Consider the following 26,620-nt stretch of genomic DNA (forward strand, 5'->3'; position numbering starts at 1 on the left):
ATTATCTGCCCCGAAAATCTGTAGCAAAGATAAGAGCAGCATCGGCCAGGGGAGGGGAGATTTAAATGCTTTTTGTCTGAAAGGTCGCTACAAAAAGCAGAGAAAGTATTACAGCCACTTAATGATCTCTGTCGCTGTGATAAATAAGTAGGAGCTTCTCCAGCAGTTTATTAACAAACAATCTGCAGGACAGTACAAAAGGCCACGACATGGGGCTATTAGAAGAGTGTTTTCACTGAATCTGATTAAAAAAAACCAACACAAAACCTAAGGAATATTAAGTTGGAGTGGTAAGAAGAGGCATTCCTGGTAGAGCTCGAGGCTGACATCGCATGCGCTGTCATCACTTACCGGTTTCAGTATTCTCATGCTCCGTGTCGGTGAGGGTGAGGTTGGAGTTGGCCCGGCTCGACAAGCAGGAGCTGCGTCCGGACTTGGTGTTGCGTCCCCAGAGCCTCATGGGGTGCTCGGGCGACATGACCACGTCTGCCTCCGTGTCGGCATCCGAGCCAGCGCTGATGGAGTAGCCACAATGAGGCAGCCCGATATCAGTCCGGTACAAAGTCCCATGTGTGGGTGTCACATCTTCAAGACCCAGCTCTCGCAAAGAGAAGTTGGCTCCTGCGAGAAAACACGGCAGCCTGGTTACTCGTTAATAGGGGATGGTTTCATCTAGAACAAGTCAATGGCAGAACCGTTCATCCTCTGTCTTCAAGTGGGGCACAGCAGCTCCTGAGTCCTAACATCATACCAAAGATTCCCCTGTTTTGTGGTCTTGCTTAGTGTGAGACCAAATGACCATGCCAAGACCAAACAGCAGCTAGATTCTTGCTTCTGGAACCTGACAAAAACTCAGGGTGTGTTCAATGAAATCATCGAATTTGACCGCAAAGGCGGATGGAGAAATGGTGGAATTCTTTAGGAGAGGCAAAAAGTAATCTCCGTGGGAGAAAAGCAAAATGATGGATGCAATGATCAAAAGTCCTACCATTACACCTGGCAACTCTACTACGATAGGAAATTTGAGTGAGTTCTGCTCATTGAAATCCCTGAAATTACATACTGGGGGTTTAAATTTCCTTTGGCGATCTCACTTTCCCCTTGCTGACCACTCACACGGTGACTCAGTTTAGCTATTCATTCTGATACAGACACAGCAGAGGTTATTTGGCTGCAAATAGATGCAATTGTTTAGCTGACTAAAAATACAACCTGAAAAATGACTCCTGAGTTCATGTCTAGTTACCTGCAGAGCTTCAAAATCAGACCAAATGGATGTGAATGAGGCTTCAAATATTAGCACACTTTGTTCGGAAAGTTGCACAAGAAAGCTGGGGAGAGCAATTAGTGGCTCCATTTTAATCCACATTTATTTATTAATGCATGCTTTGATTTTTCAGCCCTGAACGTCTGTAAAAGATTTTGGCCACCTGTGAATGCCTTTAGCTGCACCGTGCATTTATACGGCACAGTGCACCCCTGCTCCTGTTACGCTACGCCTTGATCGGATGGATTAAGGAACTTTATCCATAACCGGTAGGAGGCATCAGGCCGTGGATGACGGCCAAATACCAACACCAGTGATCAAATTCAGTCTAGCTGGCTTCTTCCCATTATTTCAATACATAAATCCCCTGCAATAAAAAGAGAGGTGGAACCTGCCAAATCTATGCACAAGCCACAGACTCAGTTTTAGAGCTGTGTTTGCAGCTCAGATGTGTTTTGACAAGATAAATCTGAATGCGTGATCTCCAGGCAAGTTCAGGCCCTAAACCTACCTTTGAATAGGTCTGGACCTCAAGGTTGTATCCAAAACTGAGTTACGATTCCCTCCCTGCTCAAAACCACATAAGCATGTGGCTCTCCTCACATTTCCATTTGTTGATGTTAAATATCACACGGTGGAAAACGTGTAACAGTCAGATTCTACTTTTCCACAGACTGGTTTCATGCTTGCGGCCTTGGCTTGTCCCTGAGCCCTGCTGTACAGGGAAGGTCTCGTATCATAGCACACATGCATTGAATGATCAGCTGGCCCCAAGCTGGTGCTATTTTACTACACTTCTTCATTCAGTTGACTTTGCAGCTCATAGTGAACAGAGAGAAGATGTTTGAATGCAAGATGAATAATGGGACTGGACAACATTGCCACGTAAAGCTCAGAGAAGATGTTTGATGTCAGGAGGAAGTAACCATGGTTCAGCTTGTTATGGATCTACAGCTGATAGCACTCAAACTATATAAAGCATTCATGAACTTCACACCTTTTTAATTGACCAAACAAGATTAAAGCTTTCAGATGGAGTGGACAGATAAGGTTGCGTGGGGCTCACACTACTGTCAAACCCTAGGGCCTTGCTTGGGAAGCACAATGCAAGCTTGTGGCAAATTAATCCATTTAACTTGATTGCAAAGCGGTCTGAGAGAGGGTCCGCTACCACTCCACGGCATGAGGTAGGAAATAAACTTGACCTAAGTTATAAACACAAGGAAGCAGTGTCTCCCCAGAGACCTCGCTCTTCTCTTCCAGTTTTGACTTTTGTGCAAGGCCAGGATAGTTTTTTAAACCATCCTCCGTGGAGTACTGGAAAACATCATCTTTTGGTTTTGCCTGCGCGTTTGAGTCACTGATGGCGAGTTCCACCTTCCCCTGAAACAAGCCACACTGAACATCATCAGACACATCAATGTGCAGCGTGATTGATGCTCTCCAGTAACAGCAGCTCATAAATTATGAAAAATGACTGCTACAATTAACTGAAAATCAAATTTATTTGCAATAAACAGCAGGAGATGCATCGATTTTCATATTCTATGCTCACTGTTGCCTTTTAAGCTGGAAGAACTCAAGTCAATAAAAGGAAGATAATAAATATCTGAGACTTTTTAATTCAGATCTGGTCTATTTTTTCCTGTGCTGACTTGCATGTTTGCTGGCACTCTCACTCTAGCTAAAAACATTTAAATGCTGACTTGTTTATTTACTGAATTTATTTGGTCAATTTGAAATGTTTCCCTCCTCTGCCTTCCAAACCAATGCAGGAGAGAAATTCACTTTGCCTTGTTGATGTCGAGCAGGCTAATAAGGCTTGGTTTCAGTTGGCCTGAGGCCAAGCAGCACCACAAAGTGAGGTCCATTCATGGCTTTCTGCCAGTAGAAAATGTGGCACAGAAAGTCTGAGGTTATTGTTAACACTCTTCAGGCCGTTTTGGGACTCTCAGGATAAACTGGGAGAAAATTATAAATTGAAAAATCTGTGTGTGATAAATCAGAAGTAGAACTGGCACCCTGACATGGTTAATCTTAACTTCTCAATTAATTTCAGCCACTTAGACCAGTGGTTTTTCCTATTTCTCAGGACCCTACAAAATTTTCCTAGGGAAGTATGAACTTGTGTATAGCAAATTTATACTCCCTGTCAATAGGCTGGCTTTTCTTATTTATCTTTTGTGGGCTTCTTAGGAGAAGTCTGTGGACCTGCATGGCCTCATGGACCCTCAGGTTGAAAACCGCTGACCTGTACTAATTCACATCTAGCCTGCATGGTGAATATATTGTATGAAGTGAGCAAACTCCGTGACCTAAAAGGTTTCCTTTTCTTTATAACTTCATAGATTCCTTAGAGAGGATGAAGTACTTCAGAGTTGCTAAGAGGGAAACTCCTTTTATGATTGCGAAGTATTACTTACAACACCTATTGGCCCTTGCGTTAATTATTGCCTGGTGCAGTTATCCTGAAATACAGACACCAAAGCGATGTGCACAAAGATACTTCTGCAAATCATTTTGCTTGTGTGTGCCTTAAAGATGAGTCTTGCACCAAAACCACAAGTGCATGGTGTTTGAAGAGTGAAATTAAGCAGCCCCCAAGTTAAACGAGTGCAATTATATGCATTCCCTTTGGGGAATCAGATTCTCCAAACTGCAGAGGGTGTGCTCAGAGCAGCCTGGGTCAGCTATTTTATGTTCATTGTCTGGAATGCTGCCTACTCTCTTTGACTCGCTTTGCCATTTTATGCTTTTCTTGATGGACTTCTAAAAATAATTTATGAGAAGCCCTGCTTGGTTTCTGAACTAAGACACTCGTGTATCTACAGAAAAATGAAGATGAGACTATAGCAGGGGTCAGAAATCTACCTCACGTAGGCAACAGCAGCAGTGAAAATGTAACTGCACTGACTTCAGGCTAGCAATAAAAAGGAGAATATCTGGAATCTCTATTAGGACTGTGGAGCCCATGCTGACCCTTGAACCTCCACATCTTCACAGCTGCTGTGACCCAGATTCACTAAGTAAGTGGACTCCTATAAGTCCTAAAAGTGGTTCTTTACCACTCCTCTAATATTGCAGCACGTCCCCATCTCAAACCTACAGCCTGCAGGCCGCGTACAATGCCAAGGGTGGTTCATCCCATCTGCAGCTCAGTTGCCTCCCTTATTCCAGGCTTCTTGGGTTTTGCTGTAGCCCAGAAGGACAGCGTGGACAGTGGCACTCTCCCCTCATTGTCTTCTGCCTCGGCATCCTTATTGACTTCCTTCATGACAGAGCAGGCACATGACATAGTGAAAAGGTCTCCTGAGCAGGCAGGGACTTTCCAAGTCATGTCAGTACTGTGCAGCACGTGCGCAGGGGTCTGGTCTCATAGTGGGAAGTGTCAAAGGGCTGTTGGAGGCAGAAAGACTAAGACACAGAAAATGTGTCTTAATAGATGCTGACGAACACAGGCTAGTGGTATCCCACTTAAGGACATTGGTTCGCATGCATCCCACGTCTGTGCAATACAATGAAGATGTTCCTTGCTGCTCTCTTTCCTTATATCTTGCTTTTGGCCTCCGAGTCCTTCAAAGGTAGCCTCTCACCCAGCCCCAGCTCCCAGCTGATTAACTCACGCTGCTTGCAGCAGCATCTGCTGAAACGTACTCACCTGCTCGGCAGAATTCGTCGGCCTCCTGGTGCACCATGTCTTTGACCCGATTGCTGTAGGTCAGCCTGGAGTCTTGATCATAAGCCTTCAGGGTCTCGCTGGAGCTGTAGGACTTCTGGGGTACCTTGCTGTCCTCACTCTCGGCTGAAGAGCTGGTGTAGCGGCGCTCAGTGTCGCGGCGCCGAGTCAGAGATCGATACGGTTTCCTTTCTTTTACATCCATGGCACCCTTGTCTGAGTATTCAACATTAAAATAATGACGTCCGTGTGGTGGTCAGATTGGAATAACCTGAAAGACAGAATAAAAGAAATAGGATCTAGGTTCATGCCTTTGGGCACCCGAAAGCTAATTTGCCTTCTTTATACATTCTTGCACTGAACAAAAGGGATGGACTGCAGGAAAACCCTCTTAGAACAATTACCGATGGAAAGAAAGTCTCAATTATGTGTGACTCATTTAATAATTGCCACAGCTAGCGGGACATACACGCAGCAACCTGCATCTGTCTGAACTGGGCACGCACTTGGGGATTTGAAACTGATTGTGATTTTCTGTGTCTTCTTTCCATGGGAAGTGATTCAGACACCTCCAGGAGGCATGTATTCGGTACATCAGTCACCTGATCTCTGGGAAATCAGGCCATGCTGAAACGTCTCTGTCTGGGCAGCCAGAGGACTTTGGAAAAAAGCTGTCCTATAGTTTTAAAAGTGTTTTGATAGATCGTCAAGTTAGACTGAATGAACAAAAGAATGAGACAGTGTAAGAAGGCAAGTGGGAAGCGAGAGGGAGAAAAGAAGAATGAAGGGGTGAGATACGGATGGAAATCAGATGAAAATGTCTTCCTATTCGCAGGGCTCGTCTTTACTCAGCTGGAAATATATTAGAGCTTAAGCAGAGTTGAGAAAGTGTAAATAAATGATAGTTCTCTGCTTCATGTAACAACATGGTCTGGGATTTATGCCTGTGGGAAAACCAAAGTATATATGCACTGGTATACAAGCATGCATATCTGCACAGAGAGAAAATTGATATCAGAAATAAAACATCTATTAAAAGTATTTTTGTCAAAATAATTAATAAATTGTCTTTTCACTTTAAGTTTATTAAATGCAACAGAAGCCACAGAAAAAAAAGTCAATGACTTGAAGCAAGATGGTAAAATATGTTTTTGAATACCTAAACTGGTTTATGAGGAAAAATGTTGATAAAACCCACAAACCAAACATTGAAATCTGTAATTACAGGCTGAGTTTCTCAGGAACTGAGCCCTCCTGACCACTAAAGAAGAGAAGCCAAGTCTCTGAATGCCACACCAGGATATTGTTGTTTACTAGCAGTACTTAAAAACAGAAGGAAGAGGATCAGAAAACACCTATCAGTTCTTGGTCTTTTTCATAGCAAGTACGTATGGAAATGCATTGGCAAGGACTGAATCACATTCTGTTGGCATTTCTCTCTTGAAAGGCTAAATCCTGAACATACTAATAAAATCTTACTCCTCCATGACTCTTAGACCCCAGCCTTGCTTCGGATGCTGTGCCCTGGATTTGTGTTGCAGCACAACACAGCTATGGTGCAATAGTCGAGGATGGATATGCTGTGAGCTTTGCAGGTCGGTTTAAAGGGATATGGTGTAACGTAGCATTTGTGGCTCTCAAAACTATGAGCCTGTGAAGGATGGAAGACTCTTAGCACAGGTTCTCATAACCTACAAATCATAATACTAATGCAGAAGCTTGAAGACAACATTTTATTATGAATTCCTCACTGGCCAAGCATAACGAAGCAAATTCTTGAGTTGAAGAGAGACTGCAGGAGGGAGCAAGACCTGCAGGACGACTGTGAGATAGACCTGCAGCTGGGCAAAGAAAAAGAGGTCCCACTCCTATTTCTGCAATTCTGACTTTGCTAAGACTGCTTTCTGGGTTTTGTCCCTTTAACCTCCAAAATGAACTTTGCAGTGGCAGAACCCAATTCCGACAGCTTGTATGGTTTTTGTGGCACTCTTCTTGGAAATCAAGACACTACTTTAAAAAAAAAATCCACTTAATTCTCTCCCAGTCTATTCCAGTGATGGCAGTAGACCAAGTTCACACTTCCTATTTGTCAGCAAAACGCATACAAACCATTGAACACAGATGAAAGGGGGGTGTGGGGGAGGCGGTTTCTTATAACTGAGCTTTACTTAAGTCATCCGCAGAGATTTGAGCACCACTTTGATTTTAAACATGTGTTCAAACCTACCGAACTCACTGACTTAAATTCATTCATGAACTATGTAAGTTCAATACAGTGAATGCAAATGGGATTACTTACCGGCCAAAATTTACACACGTTAAATGTTTTGCAGAGTAAGGGCCTGAGAGGTGCGAAAACCAAAGCCTGAAGGTAGAAGCAATAGTGAAGGAAATGGTGTTATGCTAAGGACCAGTTTAACATAGTAATAGCGTGTAAGAGATCTACCGAACATTGGTAGATATTTTGCAGTATTGAATCAAACATATTGGCACTTTCACACTGGAGAGAGGTAAAAGGAATAGAGCATCTGATTGCTTTTCAGTGCACTGTCTTCCTCCCTTAAAAAACCCAAAGCTTTTTTTGGCTTGAAAAATTGTGACTTTTTTTTGCAATTGTTATTGAATTGATTTGTCTCCTTTATACCGTCTCTGTGTGAAATCCTCAAAAGGAGCAGGTTTGTTATACCTTTTAATAAAACACCTGAAAACAGGCTCCTTCACAACGACGCTGTAGTAAGAGCTGTTAATAATGAACACTGAAATTGTGGTTTATTGTCGTGGGGGATAGAGATAGCAAAATGCGAGCGAGAAGTGGTTACTATACTCTGTAAGAAAGAAATGAGGAAAGGTGGCTTCTCTCTGCTCATGAGTATTGCAGCAATTCCTACCAAGGGCCAGTCATTTAAAAACCCTCTAGCAGGAGAGGCACATGTGCCAAGAAAACCTTTCTGCACAGTTAGAGCCACAAGGTACAAACAGGGTCTGTAATTACCATTAGTAACCTTGCAACTTAGGAAATGGCCAAAAAACCATCAGGAAATTGACTGAATTCCCACCAGATGAAGGTTTTTCTTTTCGTAAAGAAAGGTGCTGAAAAACTGAAATTCCTCCTACAGTTCATCAAAAATAGCCCTGTAAATTTGCACCATTCACATACACATTCCTCTATAACAGTGCTTCAATTCCCAATTCATTCATGTCTTTATAAATTTAACTCTCCTCAGCCCTTTCTTTCTCTCTCTCTCGCCTCTTGTAAGGAGACACTTTTCAACTGGAAAGGTCACCCCCAAAACACATAATGAAATTTTTTTTTTTATTTTTTTTTTTTTAAAGAAGGAACTTCTGCATTTAACTGACTTAAGTAAGTTTCCAGCACCTCTCCATGGACATGCAGTTCTTGTCATCTCATTTTTATGGCCCAGTTCCCAGATGGTTTAGATACCTTGCCTTCAGTGGAGTTGTGTTGTCAGGGAATTTGTCTCATAGTGTTTCTGTGATAGATTATTATTTTTTATCTGCTACTCCTTGTGTCTTGATTTCACTTCTGCTACGATTTCATCCATGCCATCAACACCTCACATTTTTCCTGACTTCTCTGGCACACGGCGAATACAAAGAATCACACTCGTCTCAGTTACATACTCAACCACCAGTTTCTTTCCGCCTCTAGCTCATGATTGCTCCTCATAATTTTAAAAGCTTCCATAAACTTGCTGGACCTGATACAAAAAAACAAGGCTTCTAATATTGTCCTTTCCATCCCTTCACTCCTTCTCCCTCCATAAAAGCACAAAAGCCTTCTGCTCTGAACCATTTCTATTTGGAAAGGACTTTCTTGTCCTATAATGCAGTGCTTCTGGCTCAGTTTGATTCTTTCATCATACTGCTGTCTGCATAACATATCCAATTTCACCGTATTATTTTTCTCCAGGCCAATTAATGGCAATAGCCATTCTTATTTTTGTCAGGCCTCTGAGCGTACAATCCCAGCTGGACCACAAGCTGGTCTGGAGTACAATTCACAACAGAAGCATCCTTCAGGCTTTACTTATTCAACACAGAAAAATCCCACTGACCCCAGAAAGGGTTACTCACGTGCCAAAGCCTATAAAATCAGACTCCTTGACATAGTTATATATTTCAGAGGTGTGGGACTCTTCTCGCATCCTTGCATATGTCAAGAAGCGGAACAAAAAATCAGCTTTCTAGTTCTGGTGCAGTAGTGCAGTAAACACAATGCTTATTTGCAGCTCTTTTTATTTTGCTTTTGCTTTGGTTGGCTCCTAAATAATCCTTTTTATTATGTTTTATCCTTTATATCTATCCTCCTCATTCTCGGTTCTGTTGCTTTTTGTTGCTCTTTGGAGCTTTGATTAACCACACCGGCTTTGTGCTGCAGAATCGCACTCAATGAATGGCAAGGGGAATGATTTATTTTCTGAGTCACCGCTCAAAAAACAAACTTCCATCAATCAAAAACCAGACAAGAGAGTGTGACACCACAAAGCGATATGCTAGGAGGCGCTTACAGCAAAAGGGACAGGTGGTCTTTGATAGCTGACTTACATTGCAGGTCACTAATCACAGAGATTAGCAGCAAGGTGATAGACAGCGCCTGTTCTGGAAGGCAGCATGTCATATCATCCAATTTTCTGTCAAAATGTGAGGGTTTAAATGGTAGAGATAGCTTTATGTGTTTCCTGTATAGTTATGGCAACAGGGTCATGAGAAAGCTGGAAGAGTGAAATATCTTGTCTCCATGAAAATGTGAGCGTGAATCCTGGTGGGTTGATTCGGTCCACCTTTGTGCTGGGGGAAGCAAAGTGACTTCCCATAGTTGTTTGTTTTCCTCCGCAAAATTGCCTATGCAAAAATGGCATCATCTTACTTGGCAGGGTCTGCTTTTTGTCTTCTTAAAGTAGATCTTCTCATGCCACTGCTTAGGGCCATTTTTTTCCCTATTTTTTATTGCTGCTGCCCTTTGTAGAATGAGCACAGCCACAGAATACTGAGCAGCAAGCTGGATTTTATTTTCCCTCCTTTGGGCTCCACAAATCGAATCGTTAACTAAGACCTAATGCTAGTAAGTAGTGAGCAGTATCCTTTTCTTCACTTTATAGAGGAAGAGATGAGGCATGGGAAGCCAAAGTGGCTTGCTTAAGGTGGTACAAGAAGAACGTAACACGATTGAGAGCAGACTCTTGATCTCCTGGGCAGAGCCTGATACCGAGCCCTGGATTTTTCGAGAATCAAGTCACATAGGCACAGCAGGATACTTAATTTAAAAAATCTTGGCCGATGCATGTCTGAAATCTTTGTGTGAGAAGAGTAGAGTGAACCTCAGGTATTATTAACAAGATGCTCTTTCATGTTTGGATAGTGCCCTTCAGTCAGAAGGACTGTGGAGCATGTACAATTGCAGTTGTGTCTGACCAGTGAAATCCCATGGTGAATGATGAAAACCCCACTCAGAGTCAAAAGAAAGACAGTTTTTCACCACGTTGTACATTAAACTCCAAAACATCAACAGATATTAAGGCCAGACCAGCAATGTTATTTGGGAGGTTAGCTCCAACTCAGGATCCTAAGCTGCAACCAAAGATGTTGTGAGTTCAGATGCTTAAATGACTTTGTGGCTGTGGTTATTAATGTCCTACATCAAGTTAAGTCATCACTTGATATTTAACACCTTATTTGAAACAAGGCAGTCCAGTGTGACAGTCCCACCACACTTCCATGAGGATGCAAATGCCTGGTTCGAGGCTCCGTATTCTAGTTTCATGACACAAGATGTTGAACCTGGGAAATCTTATTTGGTCATTTCCATTTGTCCAGAAAAATCTGTGATATTGCCTGCCATTCCACACCTGGTCTAAAGCACAAAGCTGGCATAAATGTGGTACTGAATGTTCTGATGTATTCAGGAGATATTTAGGCATATACTTAAGGGTGATTCAAATCAAATTTGTATTGCCAGGTGATCAGAGGCTGCAATGATCTGATCTTAGCAAATACACAACCATGGCTTAAACAGTGTGATGCTATTTACCAGGTTTCTGGGAGATTCTTCTATAACATAAAAGACTCCTGTGTTTTTTATTAAACTTTAAGCTTCAGATTTATAACAGAGGTTAAAATCCCAGGAGGTCTTTGTAGGAAATAAATTAAGCTGTAGGTATAACATCCTCTCACATTTTTGGCAAAGGCTTTGGAAAGAAGCAGGCACAAGAGAGAAGAATGAAGAGTCGAGTTAACACTGCTTGGCTTCAACCCAGTGCTCCAAGAAAGTAACAAAAACTCCCTTTTCTGGTCTCAAGCACTAAGCCTTTCTTCTACTGGTAAGAGACTTGCTAGGCAATTGGTAAAATCCTGTCCAAAAGATGTGGTTTGTGACCTTTTCGTGAATAAATCTAAAACTGCAATGAGCTGGAGGCCCAGAAAATCTTGAAACAGTAGTTGAGATTTGAAGTATGGTGGGAAAGCATGAAGGGGGCTGGAATGCAATTATCTCAATTATTTCTGGTTTGCAAACCCCTAAGTCTTCCCTCATGGGCTGCAGCCCTTAACCTGTGCTTGGGGAAGATTTTGGGGCCAGAAGTTAAAAAAGCTTTCAAATAGTTTTTGACTAATGTAAGCAGTTTGCAGCTGCAGTCATCAGAACCCTACTCTGGCTTCCTCCAAAATGAAAATTACTTTGGAAACAGTCTTATTTTTATATTGAAATACTTTTTATTAGTCTATTTAGCCATTCTTGGAAGAAGTAGGTTTTCTTCAGAACCTCAATTTAATAGATAATGCATAAAGGTATTTAAATAATGAATGCCAGAAGAGCCAGCCTGACAATGTAGACTGATTTAGGTTCAGCCTGCAAGGTGATGGGTGTGTGATGTGCCAGTGAAACCAGCCTGTGTATCAGTGAGTCCCAGAGTGAGAAAGAGCTGGTGGCATCAAATGCAGAAGTGGTATCTCCATTGCATGTAGTCAATGAATGAATTCCACTAAAGCATTCCCATTCTTCCTCCATCACCCACCATCTGCTGATTTGGGCTTTTACCTGGGATACAGAAGAGTAAGATTTAAGTCCTTACTCTGAATCAGACAGGTCAAAGTCGTGAATGTGTCTCAAATATCCCAGGTGAAAGCCATAGGCACAGGCTTCCTCAATCTCCTTCGGGGAGTCTTTTTTCTCCAGAAAAGAAAAACAGAGTCTGTTTTGTCTTCTGAAAAAACAACAAAATGTATTTGATAAATCTCTAGTCATCTTCTAGACAATAAGAAAAGACTGGTACAAGGCTCACTGTGGTGGGTTGACCTTGGCTGGGTACCAGGTGCCCACCAAGCCTCTCTGTCACTCCCCTCCTCAGCAGGACAGGGTGGGGAGAAAATAAGATGGAAAAAAGCTCGTGGGTCAAGATAAAGGCATTTTAATAAAGCAAAAGCAAAGGTTGTGCACAGAAGCAAAGGAAAACAAAAGATTTATTCTCTACTTCCCATCAGCAGGCGATGTCCAGCCACTTCCCGGGAAGTAGGGTTTCAGTACACGTAGCAGTTGCTCCAGAAGACAAATGTCGTAATAATGAATGCGCCCCCCTCCTCCTCCTTCCTCTTAGCTTTTGTTGCTGAGCAGATGTCATATGGTATGGAATACCTCTTTGGTCAGTTTGGGTCAGCTGTCCTGGCTATGTCCCCTCCCAAGATCTTGCCAACCCCCAGCCTACTGGTGAGGGGGGAATGTCGGAGAGACAGCCTTGATGCTGTGCGAGCACTGCTCAGCAGTAGCCAAAACACTGGTGTCTTATCGACACCTTTCTAGCTACCGATACAGAGCGCAGCACTACGAGGGCTGCGATGGGGAAAATTAACTCCGTCTCAGCCAGACCCAATACACTCACTCAGGGTGGTAAGCTTTGTACCCACTCTTGGGTAAGCTTTGTATCTAATTCTTAGTGGTCTGCTGTGGCTACAGGAAACTTTTATTATAAAAATGGTGGCACATATGAAAATGTAGCAAGAATCCCAAGACAACTCCCATGCACACCTTGTCTCATTCAACCTCTTTATCCCACCATTTGGTAAGGGAATACCCACACTTAGATACACTCCCTCTGTATCCCTGCTTCTCTGCCAAGTAAACTGAACAAGGAAACTATACGTCTTTATTACCCCTGTATGGACTCGATGTAGTCATAGGCAATGTTTGCATTTCTGTGAGCTTCTAGGAAAAATAGGAAGAAACAAAGGCTCTTATCTGCATATAGATATACAAAGCAGAACTAGCAATCTTGGTGAGGCATCAGAGGCCAGCTGAACTCTCTTTTACACAGGAGAACTTTTTACGAGATTGTGCATTAGCTGCTCAAATAGCTGATTATACTCAACAACTTCATGCCCGTTGTGTGTCGTGCAGTTGTGTCTAAGAGTTGACCAGCCTGTGAAGAGCTCTGGAAATCATGCAGAGGAGAATGATTGTACTGGGTCAGACCAAAGGACCATCAAGCCCTGCATGCTGTCTCCCAGTGGTGGGTGCTTTGGAAGAGCAGAAGGGGAAGGTGGTTGGGAACAGTGATTTAAGGAGTAAGGTTGGGCCTTCCCCTCGATACATTTCCAGAAGACTGGGGTTCAGCAAATTTTTTAGCTAGACCACTGGGTTTGACAATCCTTCATGGACCTGTCCTCTGAGAGTTTATTTAATCCGATTTAACATTATAATACTTTTGGCCTTTGGAACATCTTGTGGGTAGTCCCACAAAGTGATTATGTGTTGTGTGAAAAAGCACTTTTCTCCTTTAAACTCGCTGCCTGGTGTCTACAGGTCTTGTCTCTTCCATAGGGATATTGATGAGGTCACAGCCCTTTCCATAAGAACAAGGCTTTGAGCTCATACTCACTCTCAGACGTACCTTATTTATCATTTTTATGCATTATTTCTGCTCTCACAGAAGAGAACTGAATGAAGGCTGGGACTCTTTTAGGAAAGAAGGCAAGTCCGCCTTTTCTCCCTGCAGTCACCACTGCAGGCTCTAATCCTGCCTCTGAAAACATTGACACTATCAGGAGTGGTTGTGTTTGCTGCAGGAAAACTAAGAAAAAGAAAACTGCTGGTAGATAAAGTTTAAAGCACAAACCTTGTCATGTATCTGTATCCCTCAGTAGAAGTATTACGTTGGTGTGCACCTCATATGTGAAACAGAGTTCAGAGTGCACCTCCTGTTCTACACCCTTCAGATGCAGCCCCGTGTCTGAGCTGCTCACAGGGTGACAGCTTGAATTGAAGGAGAGGCGTAATGTAAAACTTGCAATATCTGAAATCTTTTTTCTTTTTTCTTTTTTCTTTTTTTTTTTTTTTTTTTTTTTGGCTTGGCCGTGAAAATAATAGAATAATAGTTTATGCTTGCATTGGCTTTCACTACTGCAATTGAATGGCCGGGGATGCCATAGGCTCAATTGAATTTGGAGGAATATACTCAAAGGTGTGCTCAAAAAGCATTGCTAGGAACAGATTCATTTTGTACCTGCCTATTTATTAACACTATTTATATAGACACTCTGCTGAACAATATGATGGAACCTGCAGCAGAGGGAAGCTCTCACCTAATCGGGCAGGACAAACAGCATAGGGAAAAGTGAGTATTACCGTCCCTTTTGTGCAGGCAAAGGCAAGTATCTTGTCCAGGTCACAAGATTCAAGTAACTAACACCCAAAACTCCTGCAGGATTAGTCACAAGGCCAACCTGTCCTTGTCTTACTACACTATTGTGTGTAAAATTGTCCCTGCTCTTGTTGCAGATGCTGTGGTACTGGGTAATCTGTCCTTACTTCAGCAGGGAAAGGAACAAGTCTGTTTTCTTGTGTTGATAAAATCCCCCCAAAGAGTCTGACTTCAAACTAAGTTTATTAAAATATGAATTATCTGTAAAAAGACTGCAAAGGCCCATGAATTGATTTCTGATTTTCTATGGACTTATTTTAGGACTTCTCTGTGAGATAATCAGAGTGCATTGAGAGACGCTAGGGATTGATTAATCAGTATAACCCCTACTGTGTCCAAAGCTTAACTTTCAATTACACATCAAGCTTATGCAGTAGGCAGTATATTTTTCTTCGGTAAAATGCCTATGGGGGAAAAATAGAGAGGTAAAAATGGTAAATTAGAAATAGAAAATAATTGCTATTTGTTTTTTTCTTAAACAAAGGGCTCCCTCATTGGAATAACAAGGAGAGGTATCACCTCTAACAAGGGATTTTAAGCAGATGCAATCCCTCTTACAAAGTGAGAACTCCATCTGACATCCCCACAAATCACTGTCTGCTTGGCACAGGCTACGCTCTGGCAAGAGGACTTACACCTGATTGCTGGGTTGCAGCTCAGCACTTACACGTACAGGGTGCGAACCACCAAAAAAGACCTCAATGCACTCTTCTAGATGTACAAATGCTGCAGGACTGCAAGATGTTTTAAGGAGAGGGCTTAATAAGGTAATGATAAGTGATACTGTAGCTCAGGTGAAAAGATAAAACATTGCATTTATATTATCCTTGCAACATTCTGCTTTCCTACTTGCCCCAAGATATCAGAATAACAGCAGGGTTTATTTTTATTTACTTTTGTTTTTTTATCATCATGGTAAAATCTCAAAAGGTAAAATTTAGATTCTGATTTTATGCTTCAATTGTAAATCTACATGGTGGGGTGAACAGGCTACCCATATAAGTAGAATTTGTCTCACCTAAGTTTTAATATCAATCCTGCAAACACCTGCAGCCAAACTAGTCACGTTTGATTCTTTCTACAATCAGTGAAGAAAAAGTCATTTCTAGGGCAACATTTGTTAAAAAAAAAATAAAAAAAATTAGACATCTATTACAGACAGAGATAAATTATTACCTAGAAGTGACTCTTTCTCTTTATTGACTCCAAGGGGACCGTAGGTTAACTCGTTCAAAAGTAGGAGTCTAAATTCAGTTGGATTAACCACACTGTAGAGTTCTTCATGCATGTTGTTGCATGATTGTGATTTCTTAATGATTTAGCCATTCAACGAGGTGCATTTGCATCTCTCCCATGTTACAGGCAGAACAGACAGGCAGAAGAGAGGTGACCTGAACAAGGGCACGCAGGAAGTCAGTGGCAGAGACTGCACAAACCCCAGCTGCTCTTTGCACTTCAGAAGACTGTTTGCTGGAGTTCTTGGGTTCTGTGCCAGTATTCATGAAAGCCAAATATTTTTCACATTTGTCAGTAGATAAAATGCTAGGTAAGAGATTAAGTGGTTTATCCAAGTCCAAACTGGAAACTAAATTCTGGATTATTGGTACTAAGATCACTAATTTAATGATTAAGTGATAAGTCGTTCGGTTTGCCATAGGAAAATGTCTTGTATATGACTTTCTGTGGCAAAACAGAATGACTTGTTAAGTCATTCTTATAATGAAGAGAAAGGTTTTGTATCATTTAACAAAATGAGCAGAAAGGCTCACTGGTCTGCTGAAGGAGAGTTTTGCTACCATGCTCAGGAATCCAGCTTGAGGAATATTCAGCAAAAAGACATTGTAGGAAGAAAAGGGAAAAGCAAATGGAGTTGGGGAGGGGAGAAGGCAATTGAAGATGTAAATGGCTCTTCTTAGCCATACCTTTAACGACTAGTTAGACCAAAGATTAGAAGTAATTGAACTAGCTCTCAGTCAAGGAAAGATGCAAATAGATTGTAAAGCAGAGTAGGATTACATTAATTTACACTAAACCAAGAGTAATTAGTTAGTGTTTGTGCAGTGCTTAGAAAGCAGAAAGTGCTATATAAATGTTAATTATTACTATTTGTTTCAAATAGATGCAACAAACACAATCTTTTATATGTCTTACAAGGTAAAAGACAAAAAAGCAAAACTCACTAACAGGCTCCACCATTTAACTGAGAAGTAGCAGAGCACATTCAGGAAAACACACAGAGTCTTATTCAGTAGCTATCTCTGAATCGTAAACGTTTCATTTGAAGTCATAAGGTGACTTGCTATCTCTGGCAAGTCTGTCTTCTGGAAAATGAAAAAAAAATCCCACCCAAAACACCAAGGCTAGACGCTTATCATGAGGCCACTATCTCTGCAGTGTACTGTGTGCATTTCTGACCTTGCACAAGGTCAAAAAACAAGAGAATTTAAGAGATCGAGGCCATGGGTTTAAGTAGTGAGTAAACCATCTTCATTTTGGACCATGCAATCGTTCCTGAGATGAAGAGATAGTTATGCCTACTGCTGAGAAGCAAGAGTCTGGGAAATAGCACTAGTTTCTCTTATGTCTAGCTGTACCACTAATTTATTGTGTGATCCTGGACAAGGCATTTAACCTTTTGGGCCCATTTTATGAAAAACAGATATAACGATTCTTAGCTGTTTCACAGCCAAGTAAAGGGTCTTGTTTGATGCTTTTAAGCATGTCATTTCAATAAATAATCTATGAGACATGTATCACTATTAAGAAGATGACTGAGAGAGTCTAGGAGTCTAAGAAGAAACGTACTAGGTGAGATCATAGTTTCAGGCTGGATTCTGGGCCATAACATCCTAATGATTTGCAAAGATTATTAGGCTTGTCGGAATCACGGACATAAAAGAACCCTGAAGTAAAATGCTTATCTGCTTTTTTGCAATAAATTCTTGACCCAATTTCCTTCCTACCTTGGCAAACTCTTGCAGAGAAGAATGATGAATAGCAGAGGTCCAACCACTTTGTATGTTTTAAAAATCACAAAGGATAATTCAATTAAAAAAGTAATTTATATGAAAGAAATATTTTGCCAGGATATGAGCTAATAAAAACCTACATTTAGTGCTCATGATTTTCAAAGCGGTGTACAAATGTTAATTTATTAGCTAACAATTATATCTGTAAAGAAGGAAGTGGTACAGATGGAGACAGAGGAGACAGCAACATCCTCAGTCATAACCTCCTGAAGCCAAATGTCTCATTGTATGTATCATTGCCCAAGTGAAGCTGGATCAATGCTTACATCTGTTGGATGCAGAAATCTGCAGGAAATCCAATTGCCAAGAATCCTTTAAACATAAGTTTGTTTTTACCAAAGTTCAGGCTCCTGGGTTTGAAAATGTCAACCTCGGTGGAGGAATGGTTCCACGTTTCAACGTTTCTGATGACAAACCCAGCTTGAGATGTTGCCTCCTGCTAGGGCTCAGCCACCCTGCTGCTTGCTGCCTCCCTGGGGATACTAATGCAGCTGTTTGTAAAACCACACCATAAGCAGATGAGGGAAACGGTCTGGAAATAAAAAGAAAAAGAGCCCTTATCTGCCGAATCCTTACTTTTTAATTTTTTTAACCTACCCCAACTTTAATTGGGCTAGATTAAAATCAATCTGGTTTTATAGTGGGGTTTCACAAGTAGTTGCACTGGCCCAGGCAAGAGGGCAATACACTGGGGTGAGAAGGAAAACAGATTGGGAAACTCTTTTCTACCATCGAAACTGGGAGATGGAACCATATCCATTTTAGGTCATGGCATGCAATATCTCGCCTGATCTAAAAATCTGTATTTCTAACCAGTTTTCAAGCAGTAGAACAGAGGGTTTCTAATAACCCTTCTAATACAGCTTTTCCAGCTCTAGCCCCTACCACCCACGATCAGATGTATGTTTTGTAACTCTGAGAGATAATATCGCTCCATTTCTGCCAAGAGAGCTGCTGCTGCTTCGTGGAAGTTGCCTTGCTGAAACCTCTCTGCTTCATGTCCTCATCTCATCCATTTCTCCTTGCTTACAGGCCGAAGTTTCTCTGTCTTTAATTAGAATTTCTGTTAATGCTTTATTCTCTCTGCCATGTCTTTACCACACTGTTTTCAAGAGAAGTTGAAAACTGTTGAAAGCAAAACAATCAAATGCAGTCAGCATTTTCTTCTCCTTTTTCTTGCCTTTTATTTCAGTAGCAATTATTGGTATCCTATATAGGAGAAAGGAATGTAAAAAAAGATTAGATCTTCCCTACTGCCTTGGAGCTTTTTGTTTTGTAAATCATACTATGTGTAAGCTCTGTTTTAAGATCTTCTACAAAACACTTCTTTTTCCCTGTATTTCTGACCGGTGAAGAGTGAATTTGTTGTGTCATCTCCTGACCGGCATTGGGTTTTACACCAGCAATGGCTTCTGTGAACTGAGCATCTGATCCAAAGCCCGTTAAATTACATGGAAGTATTTTCCATTCATTTCACTTGGGGAGTAAAATGGGGCTTTATAAGTTCAGCTCCCTGTACAAAACCTTTTAACGTTCACATTTATGGTATGGGCTGCACTGCATCATATTTCAGCCTTCAAAAGTGTCAGTGCCAGGATGAAAAGGAATAAAATTAAGAAATTGGAGTCTTTTGGAAATCTCCTTCCCAGAGTGAGCCAAAATGAGCCTATGAAGAAATATATAAGAAAGCACATATTGGCAATTTTTTCAGATGTAGCCTGTGACCTTGGGAGCCTCTGGTTTGCAAGGATCCCCCCGAGGACCTTCAAGGGGCCTGGGTTTGATGGATCAGGTATTTCTCCAAAATTAGGCTCCTTTCTGGCGTTATAAGCATAGTGCCTCCTATAATTAAGGCATTTTTGAAATTTTCATTCCATAATTATATGTAGCCGGGATCTGGGGCAGCCTAGCGTTCAAGCTGTCACTAAACATGTTCAATGCTGCGTTGGGTCATTAGGCTTATAAACAGGTTGAACCTAAACACTGGGGCCTGTGCATTTAAGCTGATTTCTTGGGTAGGTAAAGAGATATTTATATTTTCATTTAGCTTGAGTGATACCAGCACCTGCCACTTGCTCTAAACAGAGCAGTTAACCCATAACTCCCTCTGTCAACTCCCGTTGACGGAAAGCAAAGCAGATAAATTAATGGCTCCCCTGAGAGGAGTAAACGGAGAAGACTCATGTAAACAAACACCTCACAAAATGCAACTGTATTAATGGGAATGGAAATGAAAGAGAAAACACCTCTCCCCATCCTTGATAGGCACAGTAGGCTGGAGGCAAACACCCACAATGATGCTAAAGGTGGGGAACATACACCAGACGCTTCGCAGCTCGTGCAATGGCAATTAGCGCATCCCCAAAGCAGATGAAAATATTTCGGTCCTGCCAACACCAAAGGCTGGGATGTCTCTGCAGCTTTCTTGAAGCGTGCGGATGTGTAAATACGACCCTTGCCCCTCTATGCGGGCATGCACACAAAGTCCTGCTGCTGGCAGATGCACCCCCAAACAGTAATTAAAAGCGAAAGGAGGTGGAATACGTGATTCTTTTAAAAAGCTGTTTTGCTTTTAGGGAAACACAGAGGCTGATTCGTGCTCCTTGGCTTCTTCCCTCATCTGAGGGTGGGTTCAGTATCTTCAGCCGCTCGGTTCCAGATGTACTGGGGATGTGGTGCTGTGACATAAACTGAAGAGCATTCAAGTATTTCCTCTGTCAAGGGATAATATCGAGACACTTAGATATCCTGGCGATGGCAATCTTATAAAAAAACAAATCTGTAGGTCAGTTGATTGGGCCCTAGTCTGGGGATGAATCTAGTTAAGTAAGAGATTTTTTTTTTTCCCCTAACTCTATGATCTTCCTCTCTCAAATCTGTTTCTCCCCTTTTCCCTGTGATGGGAAGCTCTGAATTTTACTTGCTTTTCCTGTGACCGCTTTTGAGTGGTCCTGGGCACCACAGAGTCTGTGCACCTCGCAGTCTTCCAAGGCAGAGAAATGTTTGCATAGACAAAAAATTAAAGCAAAGACCCTTCCCTATGTCACCCTGGCTGGTCATTTTTACCCATGCATCTCTCCTTCCTTGAGGTAATACAAGCATCTGTGTGACTCTCATCTGGTATAAAATGATTGCAGAAATGAAAATAAATCTAATGAATTTTTGCAGACCAGGCATCCAATCTGGTTCACTGCTGCACGGTGGGACTGGGCGTAGGGCAGCCAGGATCTGCTGCTGGCCAAAGGTATGGGCTGAGGGAGGATTTATGAGAGACAATAATGCTCTGTTTAGGGTAAAGGCAGGTCCCACGTCCCTATCACCCTGCTGTCCTGGTCAGGATTGCACCATAACTCTCGTCTGCTTTGCATCCACAGATGTTGCAACATCTGGATGGAGAGGGTGTGAAGATTTTAGCCAGACTGGAGGATCTTAAGTGTCTTTTTGCCTCCCTTGCACCTCAGCTCATCGGGAATGTGGAGGAGAAGCCCATAGCTGAGCTTTCTCAGCTGAGCTGAACTTGTGTTAGGCTACAAATTGTAATTCAGGGAAGGATGTGTCTAAGAGGGGACGAGTACAGCATCAAAGCAAGGAGCTGTAAATGGAAATCTTATTCACATGTGTTTTACCTCCTACCCTGGCATTGTTTAGTGTCTGTGAGTTGGCTTGGACTGAAGCCAATGAGTCAAACAACATTGTCCGTGTAATCATATGCTTAATGGAAACAAGCAGAGGTCTCCATGGCCTAGATTTGGAGATGATTGTTTCTTAAGTAGTTGCCTGTGAGGAAGAGGGGAGAGGAACATGCAGAACCCACGGGGATGAAGTGACATTGGAAAGGCACCAGTCATGGTGGGAGCACATGGTCTAGGGGCTCTGCTCTGTTCCCCAGCCCACTCTAACAGTGGTTGCTTTGGCACCTCCTCGGCCAGTAAATAAAAGAGCAAGAAGTGGCACCAAGTGGTCTTCTTGCCCTGCTGAGGTCCTGCCAGCTGCAGCTCTGAAAGGACATGGTGGCATCCATGCCAAAGGCAGAGATCAGGGGTGTGACAGAGGTGATCTGGCCGGACTCGTGGTGACATGGAATATTTCCCTCCCAGCCTGGTTTTCCACATCACCCTTTCTTCTAGAGGTTAATGGTCCTATAAGGGCAGCAGCAATAAATAAATGTGCTTACCTAGCCTGGAGCCTCATTAGTGTAAAGCCCAGCATTATAATTCAATTTATTAACCCTGCATGAGCTGGGTTGGCACGAAGGTGGCAGGTGTGAGCCTCCTTCCACCTTCCCTTCCACCGTCTCTGCTACGGCAAGGCAGGAGAGCAGGCAGAGAGCTGGGCTTGGTGATATTTTAAGCCCCTGATTTTATGCTGCTGTGCAAAGCTGCTCTCAACGGGAGGGCTCTGCATTAATGTATGGGGAAGGGGCGTTAGGATCACAGACAGACACCGTCGAGGTCCTGGCCTAAGGCGAACATGCCTGTGGCTCTCTTGCTTCATGCTTTTCAGCTCGAATTAGCTGATCCGTGTCAGAGTGGGCAGCTGTTTCATGGGGGAAGGAGGAGAGAAGGTGTAGACCACGTATCTGACTCCAGGATTTTGGAAACAAGGTAAATGCGATGGGGAAGGGGCAGAGGCAATGGCTGGGATCCCAGCGTTGGGCTCAGGGTCAGGCCAACGCTTTCTGCTATAGGACTGCAGAGAGAGAAACACTCCAGGAGAGTGCTTAAGGAGTATATTAATTATGTCAATATTAGTAGCTAGCCTCTCTGTGTCCCTTCCTTAGCCGACACCTCCCACCCCTTTTCTGGCCTGTGTTTGCATTTTATAAACTAGTATGAGAACTACAGCAGCTTTCCAGTTGGCCCAGGGTTTTATATAGGCTAAGGCTGAAATTAAAGCATTTCACTAAGACATGAGAAATGGCCTCAGTAATTTTTAAGTTTGGAAACAAATGTGTTTTAACTTTTTTTAAAACAAGCAAACAAACAAACAGGCAAAAAACAACAAAAGCTGTAAATGGCTTTGATGGTTACATTTATTGCTAAACAGGGATACTAATAATGTATTGGTCCTCAACTAGATTTTTCACCAATCTAATCTGGGAACAGCTCAACTGAAATCAGAGACACAAAGGCGATATCTACACTAGTAAATTAAATATTTTATTACAGTAAATAACAGTCTGGGACTGTTCCCTGGTACTGAGGCCAACTGGCATGGAGAAGCCTTCATCTATATAATAAATCCTGCTAGTATTCAAAACAGGGTGGCTGTAGTCTTCTGCATTTTGGGACTGGTCCCTGGCCCATGCTGATGCCTGAGCTGTGCTCAGAAATTGTTTGGCCCAGGTCAAAACATTGCCAGGAACCTCTATTAATTGTTGTTTAGCTGTTATTCAACAATATAAACAATAACTCCCTGATATTGTTTAATTTACTAGGATAAACAGAGCCAAAACTGCAGCTGGCCAAACTGTAAGGAAATAGGAACCTCCATATTTACAGTAGTTTTCAGATTCTTTTGTAAACGAAAATGTGCTTCTTATTTTGATTGTAAGTTAATTACGCAAGCCATGAAGTCAGTGTGATATCCTACTCTTTAACCCACGCTAGTATTACCTCATGTGCATTGTGGAGGCCTTGGAAGAGCTAGGTGTTGGTAGTCTCACAGCTGGCAGGCTAAAATGTAACAATAATTGGGACCTTGGATTTGTTTTTTAAGGAAATCCCTGCTCCTTCCCTTTCCTCCCAAGATTGTTGAGCAGTGTAATTTTTCTCAGCATTCAATTTAATTTTCTTTCTTCCTCTTTTTTTTTTTTTAAGAGTAAAAAGAGCAAATGACATGGAACTGATCTTTCATTAGAAGAAGTCCATCGATGGAGCAGATATCATTTACAGCAGGTTGTCTAGGAGTGAAGGCAATACCCGCCAGAGAGGAAATGTTGCCAGGTTGCCCTCCTGACTCTAATCTCTGATTTCAAGCTATTACAAGAAGCCCTGCAAATCAACAAACAATGCAAACAATAATGACGGGGTGTTTAAGAAAGAAAGATGCCATTTGGGGGGGATTACTGGATGTGAATGCTATGTCTCCCAGCTCTTGGCAAAGAGCGAATTGGAATTGCGTTATCGTCAAATCAAATATTCCTAAAGCACCCCTAGGGATTGTTTTGCAATTTTGTTAATATTTTAAAAGCATCCCTTGATCTCATCCATGCCTGCCTGCAGCTACTATTTCATTACGCACTGAAACAGATGTCTTCTCTCTCTCCCCCTTCTCCCCTCTCTCTCTTCAACTTCAAGTTTTCACCTTAATAAGGTGCATTGTGAACAATTGATTTTGAAGCCCACAAGCACGTGGAATCCACCAGGAGACAGAGCACTTTAATCCTGTCATGTTTGCAGAACTGGCCTTTTTGCCAACGCTGGCCAATGAGTATAAGACACTTCTCAGAGGAAAAACAAGAAAAAAAACCGAACAAAAACTTTCCCTCTGAGCCATAGGACGGAAATGCAGACCCATGATTGTTCAGAGCGGCTCGGTGGCCTGATTCTGAAAGCCCGTCTCCAAGACGAATTCCCAACATTATCTTAAATTACCGATACATTACCCATAACCCTCTTTTTTGAATGAAAGCTGAATAAGCAAGTATTGGAGGGGCGTACCAATGAATGAATGAAAGCCTGGGTTCTTCGTACATTTTTCTATGAAAAAACACTTCGCAGACACCTAACAGGATCAAGGCTACCTACCTCAGCAGTATTTATGCTCCTGTTTATCTTCAGGATGGTTGACATAGAGGTGGGGTCTCCCTGAAGGCCAGGGCTGTGACTTTGCTTGACATCCATAAAGTGCCATCCATCAAGTGAATTAATCATGAATCACAAGATGATAGAAAGTGTGGCCAAGGCAGGTCAAATGCTCTGGCCCTGGCCAAAGAGCAGGCAGCTAAGCAGTGCTATTCCGAGCAACGACCCATGCTCCTGCCTATCCATCACCATAAAAAGGACTAGCTTGTTTTCTGGCTAAGCCCTTTCTACTTATGAGTTTCTGCTTGTTTTCATCAATTTTGTGATTTTCAGATGTGGATATCACACCAAGGTGAACAGAAAGGTAGAATAATTAAAGGACTGTGCACTCATTAGTAATAGAAGTTTCCTTGTCAAGCTGTCCACATGATGAATAAAAATGTCTTCTCAGTAAAAAAAGTCTATGAAATGGCCACAGATGGTGTGTTGGAAAGCAGAGGTCCAGTTACAGCTGGGGAAGCAGAGGCAAAGAGGAAGAAAATTGAGGGACAAACCCATGTGGTGAATCGCTCGATGCCTCAGCTGGCAGCAGAACCAGGAACTGAATGGAGATCCATTTCCCAGTCCAGATCTAGTCTAAGTCTTGCAGTTAGGCTGGTCTCAACTTTGTTTATGCTCTTCTGTCACTGCGGGGGAAGCATTATCCACTGGAGAGCACATTTTCATCCCAAGTTTGTAGGCTTAACAGCTAAAATCCCTTCCTCCCTCCCCTTGCCACATGTCTTGGCTTTTTTCCTTCCTAGTTAAGTGTATTCAAATATGCAGATGCTTCAATGAACTCAAGAGTGGATATTTCAGTGGTGACTTCACATGCTCCTTCTAAATTCGACTATTAAACCATTTTCTTTCTTTAACTGTCTTTTAAATAAAACAGAGCTGGATTGTTGGACATTTCTTTTATCTGTATTGCTTTTAAGGCCTCATTTAATATGTAGACTTCAGACAGCAATTGTCAGACATATGTTTTACCTCTCTAGAGAGACACCAGTTTGACAGCAGAGGACTGGGCAACTTCCTAAGTCAGAAGCAGCCTGATTCACAGAGTGAAATAACTGCTGCTATTTCAGATTGGATTAGCTCTAAAGACCATCCGAAGACCAACCTCATCTGTGGGAGGCACCTGCACATGGTGACTTGGTTGTGGGGATCCTGCAGGTGTGGTCATGTTCCACAGTTCTCTTGGGGAGAAGATCAGACATTGTGGTCCCAGGACAATGTCTGAAGGTCCTGCCTGCAGGGCCCAAACCTCAGCAGGAAATATTTTCACATCATCTAAGGAGAGAAGTTTATGCAGAGGCTGAAGGAGCCTGCTCATTTGGCAGGCACAGAGAGATAGTGAGACACAGGCTAACCAAGGGAAGCCAAGGAGAAACCTTCAATGGGTGTGGACTCTTTACAGTGACCATGGAGTTTACCTTCCCAAATCAAGAGAATCAGCCTCCAGAACAATGAAAGGAGCAAACAGGACTTGAAGGTGCATAGGAGCTTAAAAAAATTGGGTGGGCTCCAGCATCTGAAATGTAAACAGGAGGAAATGTTGTTGTTGGAGCTGTAAGAGGGAGTAAATGTTGCCCAAATGAAGGAAGAGAGTGGCATGGTGGAAGAAATACAGAGCAGAATTGCGAGCTGTGTATCAGGAGCATTTGTTTCTTTAAGGCTCAAGCAGCTCGAGGCTGGCAAGCCCTGATAACCACTTGTGAGCCGGCTGATAAATGGGTCAGATGCGTTCTGTCACGCCTGGCTGGGGATGCTGGCCATGAAACAGAGAGGAGGATTTGTGTGGAGTAGAAGGTCCATGTAGCCCATGCTGTTTGTGTCACTGCCCTGTGAGTCATTGCTGGAGATAAGAAATAGGACCTTGAAGAAGAGCCTGGAAAAGACTGTGCAGTGGAGATAATCAGTCTGTGCCTGCTGCAATGTGATGTTCTTCAAACTTCCCTTGCATTATGACCTGAGCCACCGAAATGCATGTCAAAGAGTGATAGCAAAGTACTAATGTAATGATCATATCTTCTTAATTATAGCAGAAATATTACAGAGTTTTTCTCATTGCCTTAAAACAACAACAACAGCAACAAAACCTAGTTATCTGTTAGCTCAAGGTGGGGAGGAGGGTGCACATAGTCCCGAAT

At 42.4% G+C, this 26,620-nt stretch overlaps 1 protein-coding gene across 1 annotated transcript in view; it reads right to left on the bottom strand.

Moving 5' to 3' along the window:
* TENM4 (teneurin transmembrane protein 4) overlaps nucleotides 1-5,148 on the bottom strand; it is a 355,419-nt gene extending 350,271 nt beyond the window's left edge. The window contains exons 1-2 of the mRNA XM_050901618.1: nucleotides 4,926-5,148; nucleotides 352-621 (exon numbers count right to left, since the gene is read on the bottom strand). Coding sequence (XP_050757575.1) covers nucleotides 352-621; nucleotides 4,926-5,148 — 493 coding nt within the window. The remainder of the gene's footprint in view (nucleotides 1-351; nucleotides 622-4,925) is intronic.
* Nucleotides 5,149-26,620: the final 21,472 nt, after the last annotated feature.

Source organism: Gymnogyps californianus, chromosome 1, assembly GCF_018139145.2.
Source record: "Gymnogyps californianus isolate 813 chromosome 1, ASM1813914v2, whole genome shotgun sequence".
In the NCBI taxonomy this organism is placed as follows: Eukaryota; Metazoa; Chordata; class Aves; order Accipitriformes; family Cathartidae; genus Gymnogyps; species Gymnogyps californianus.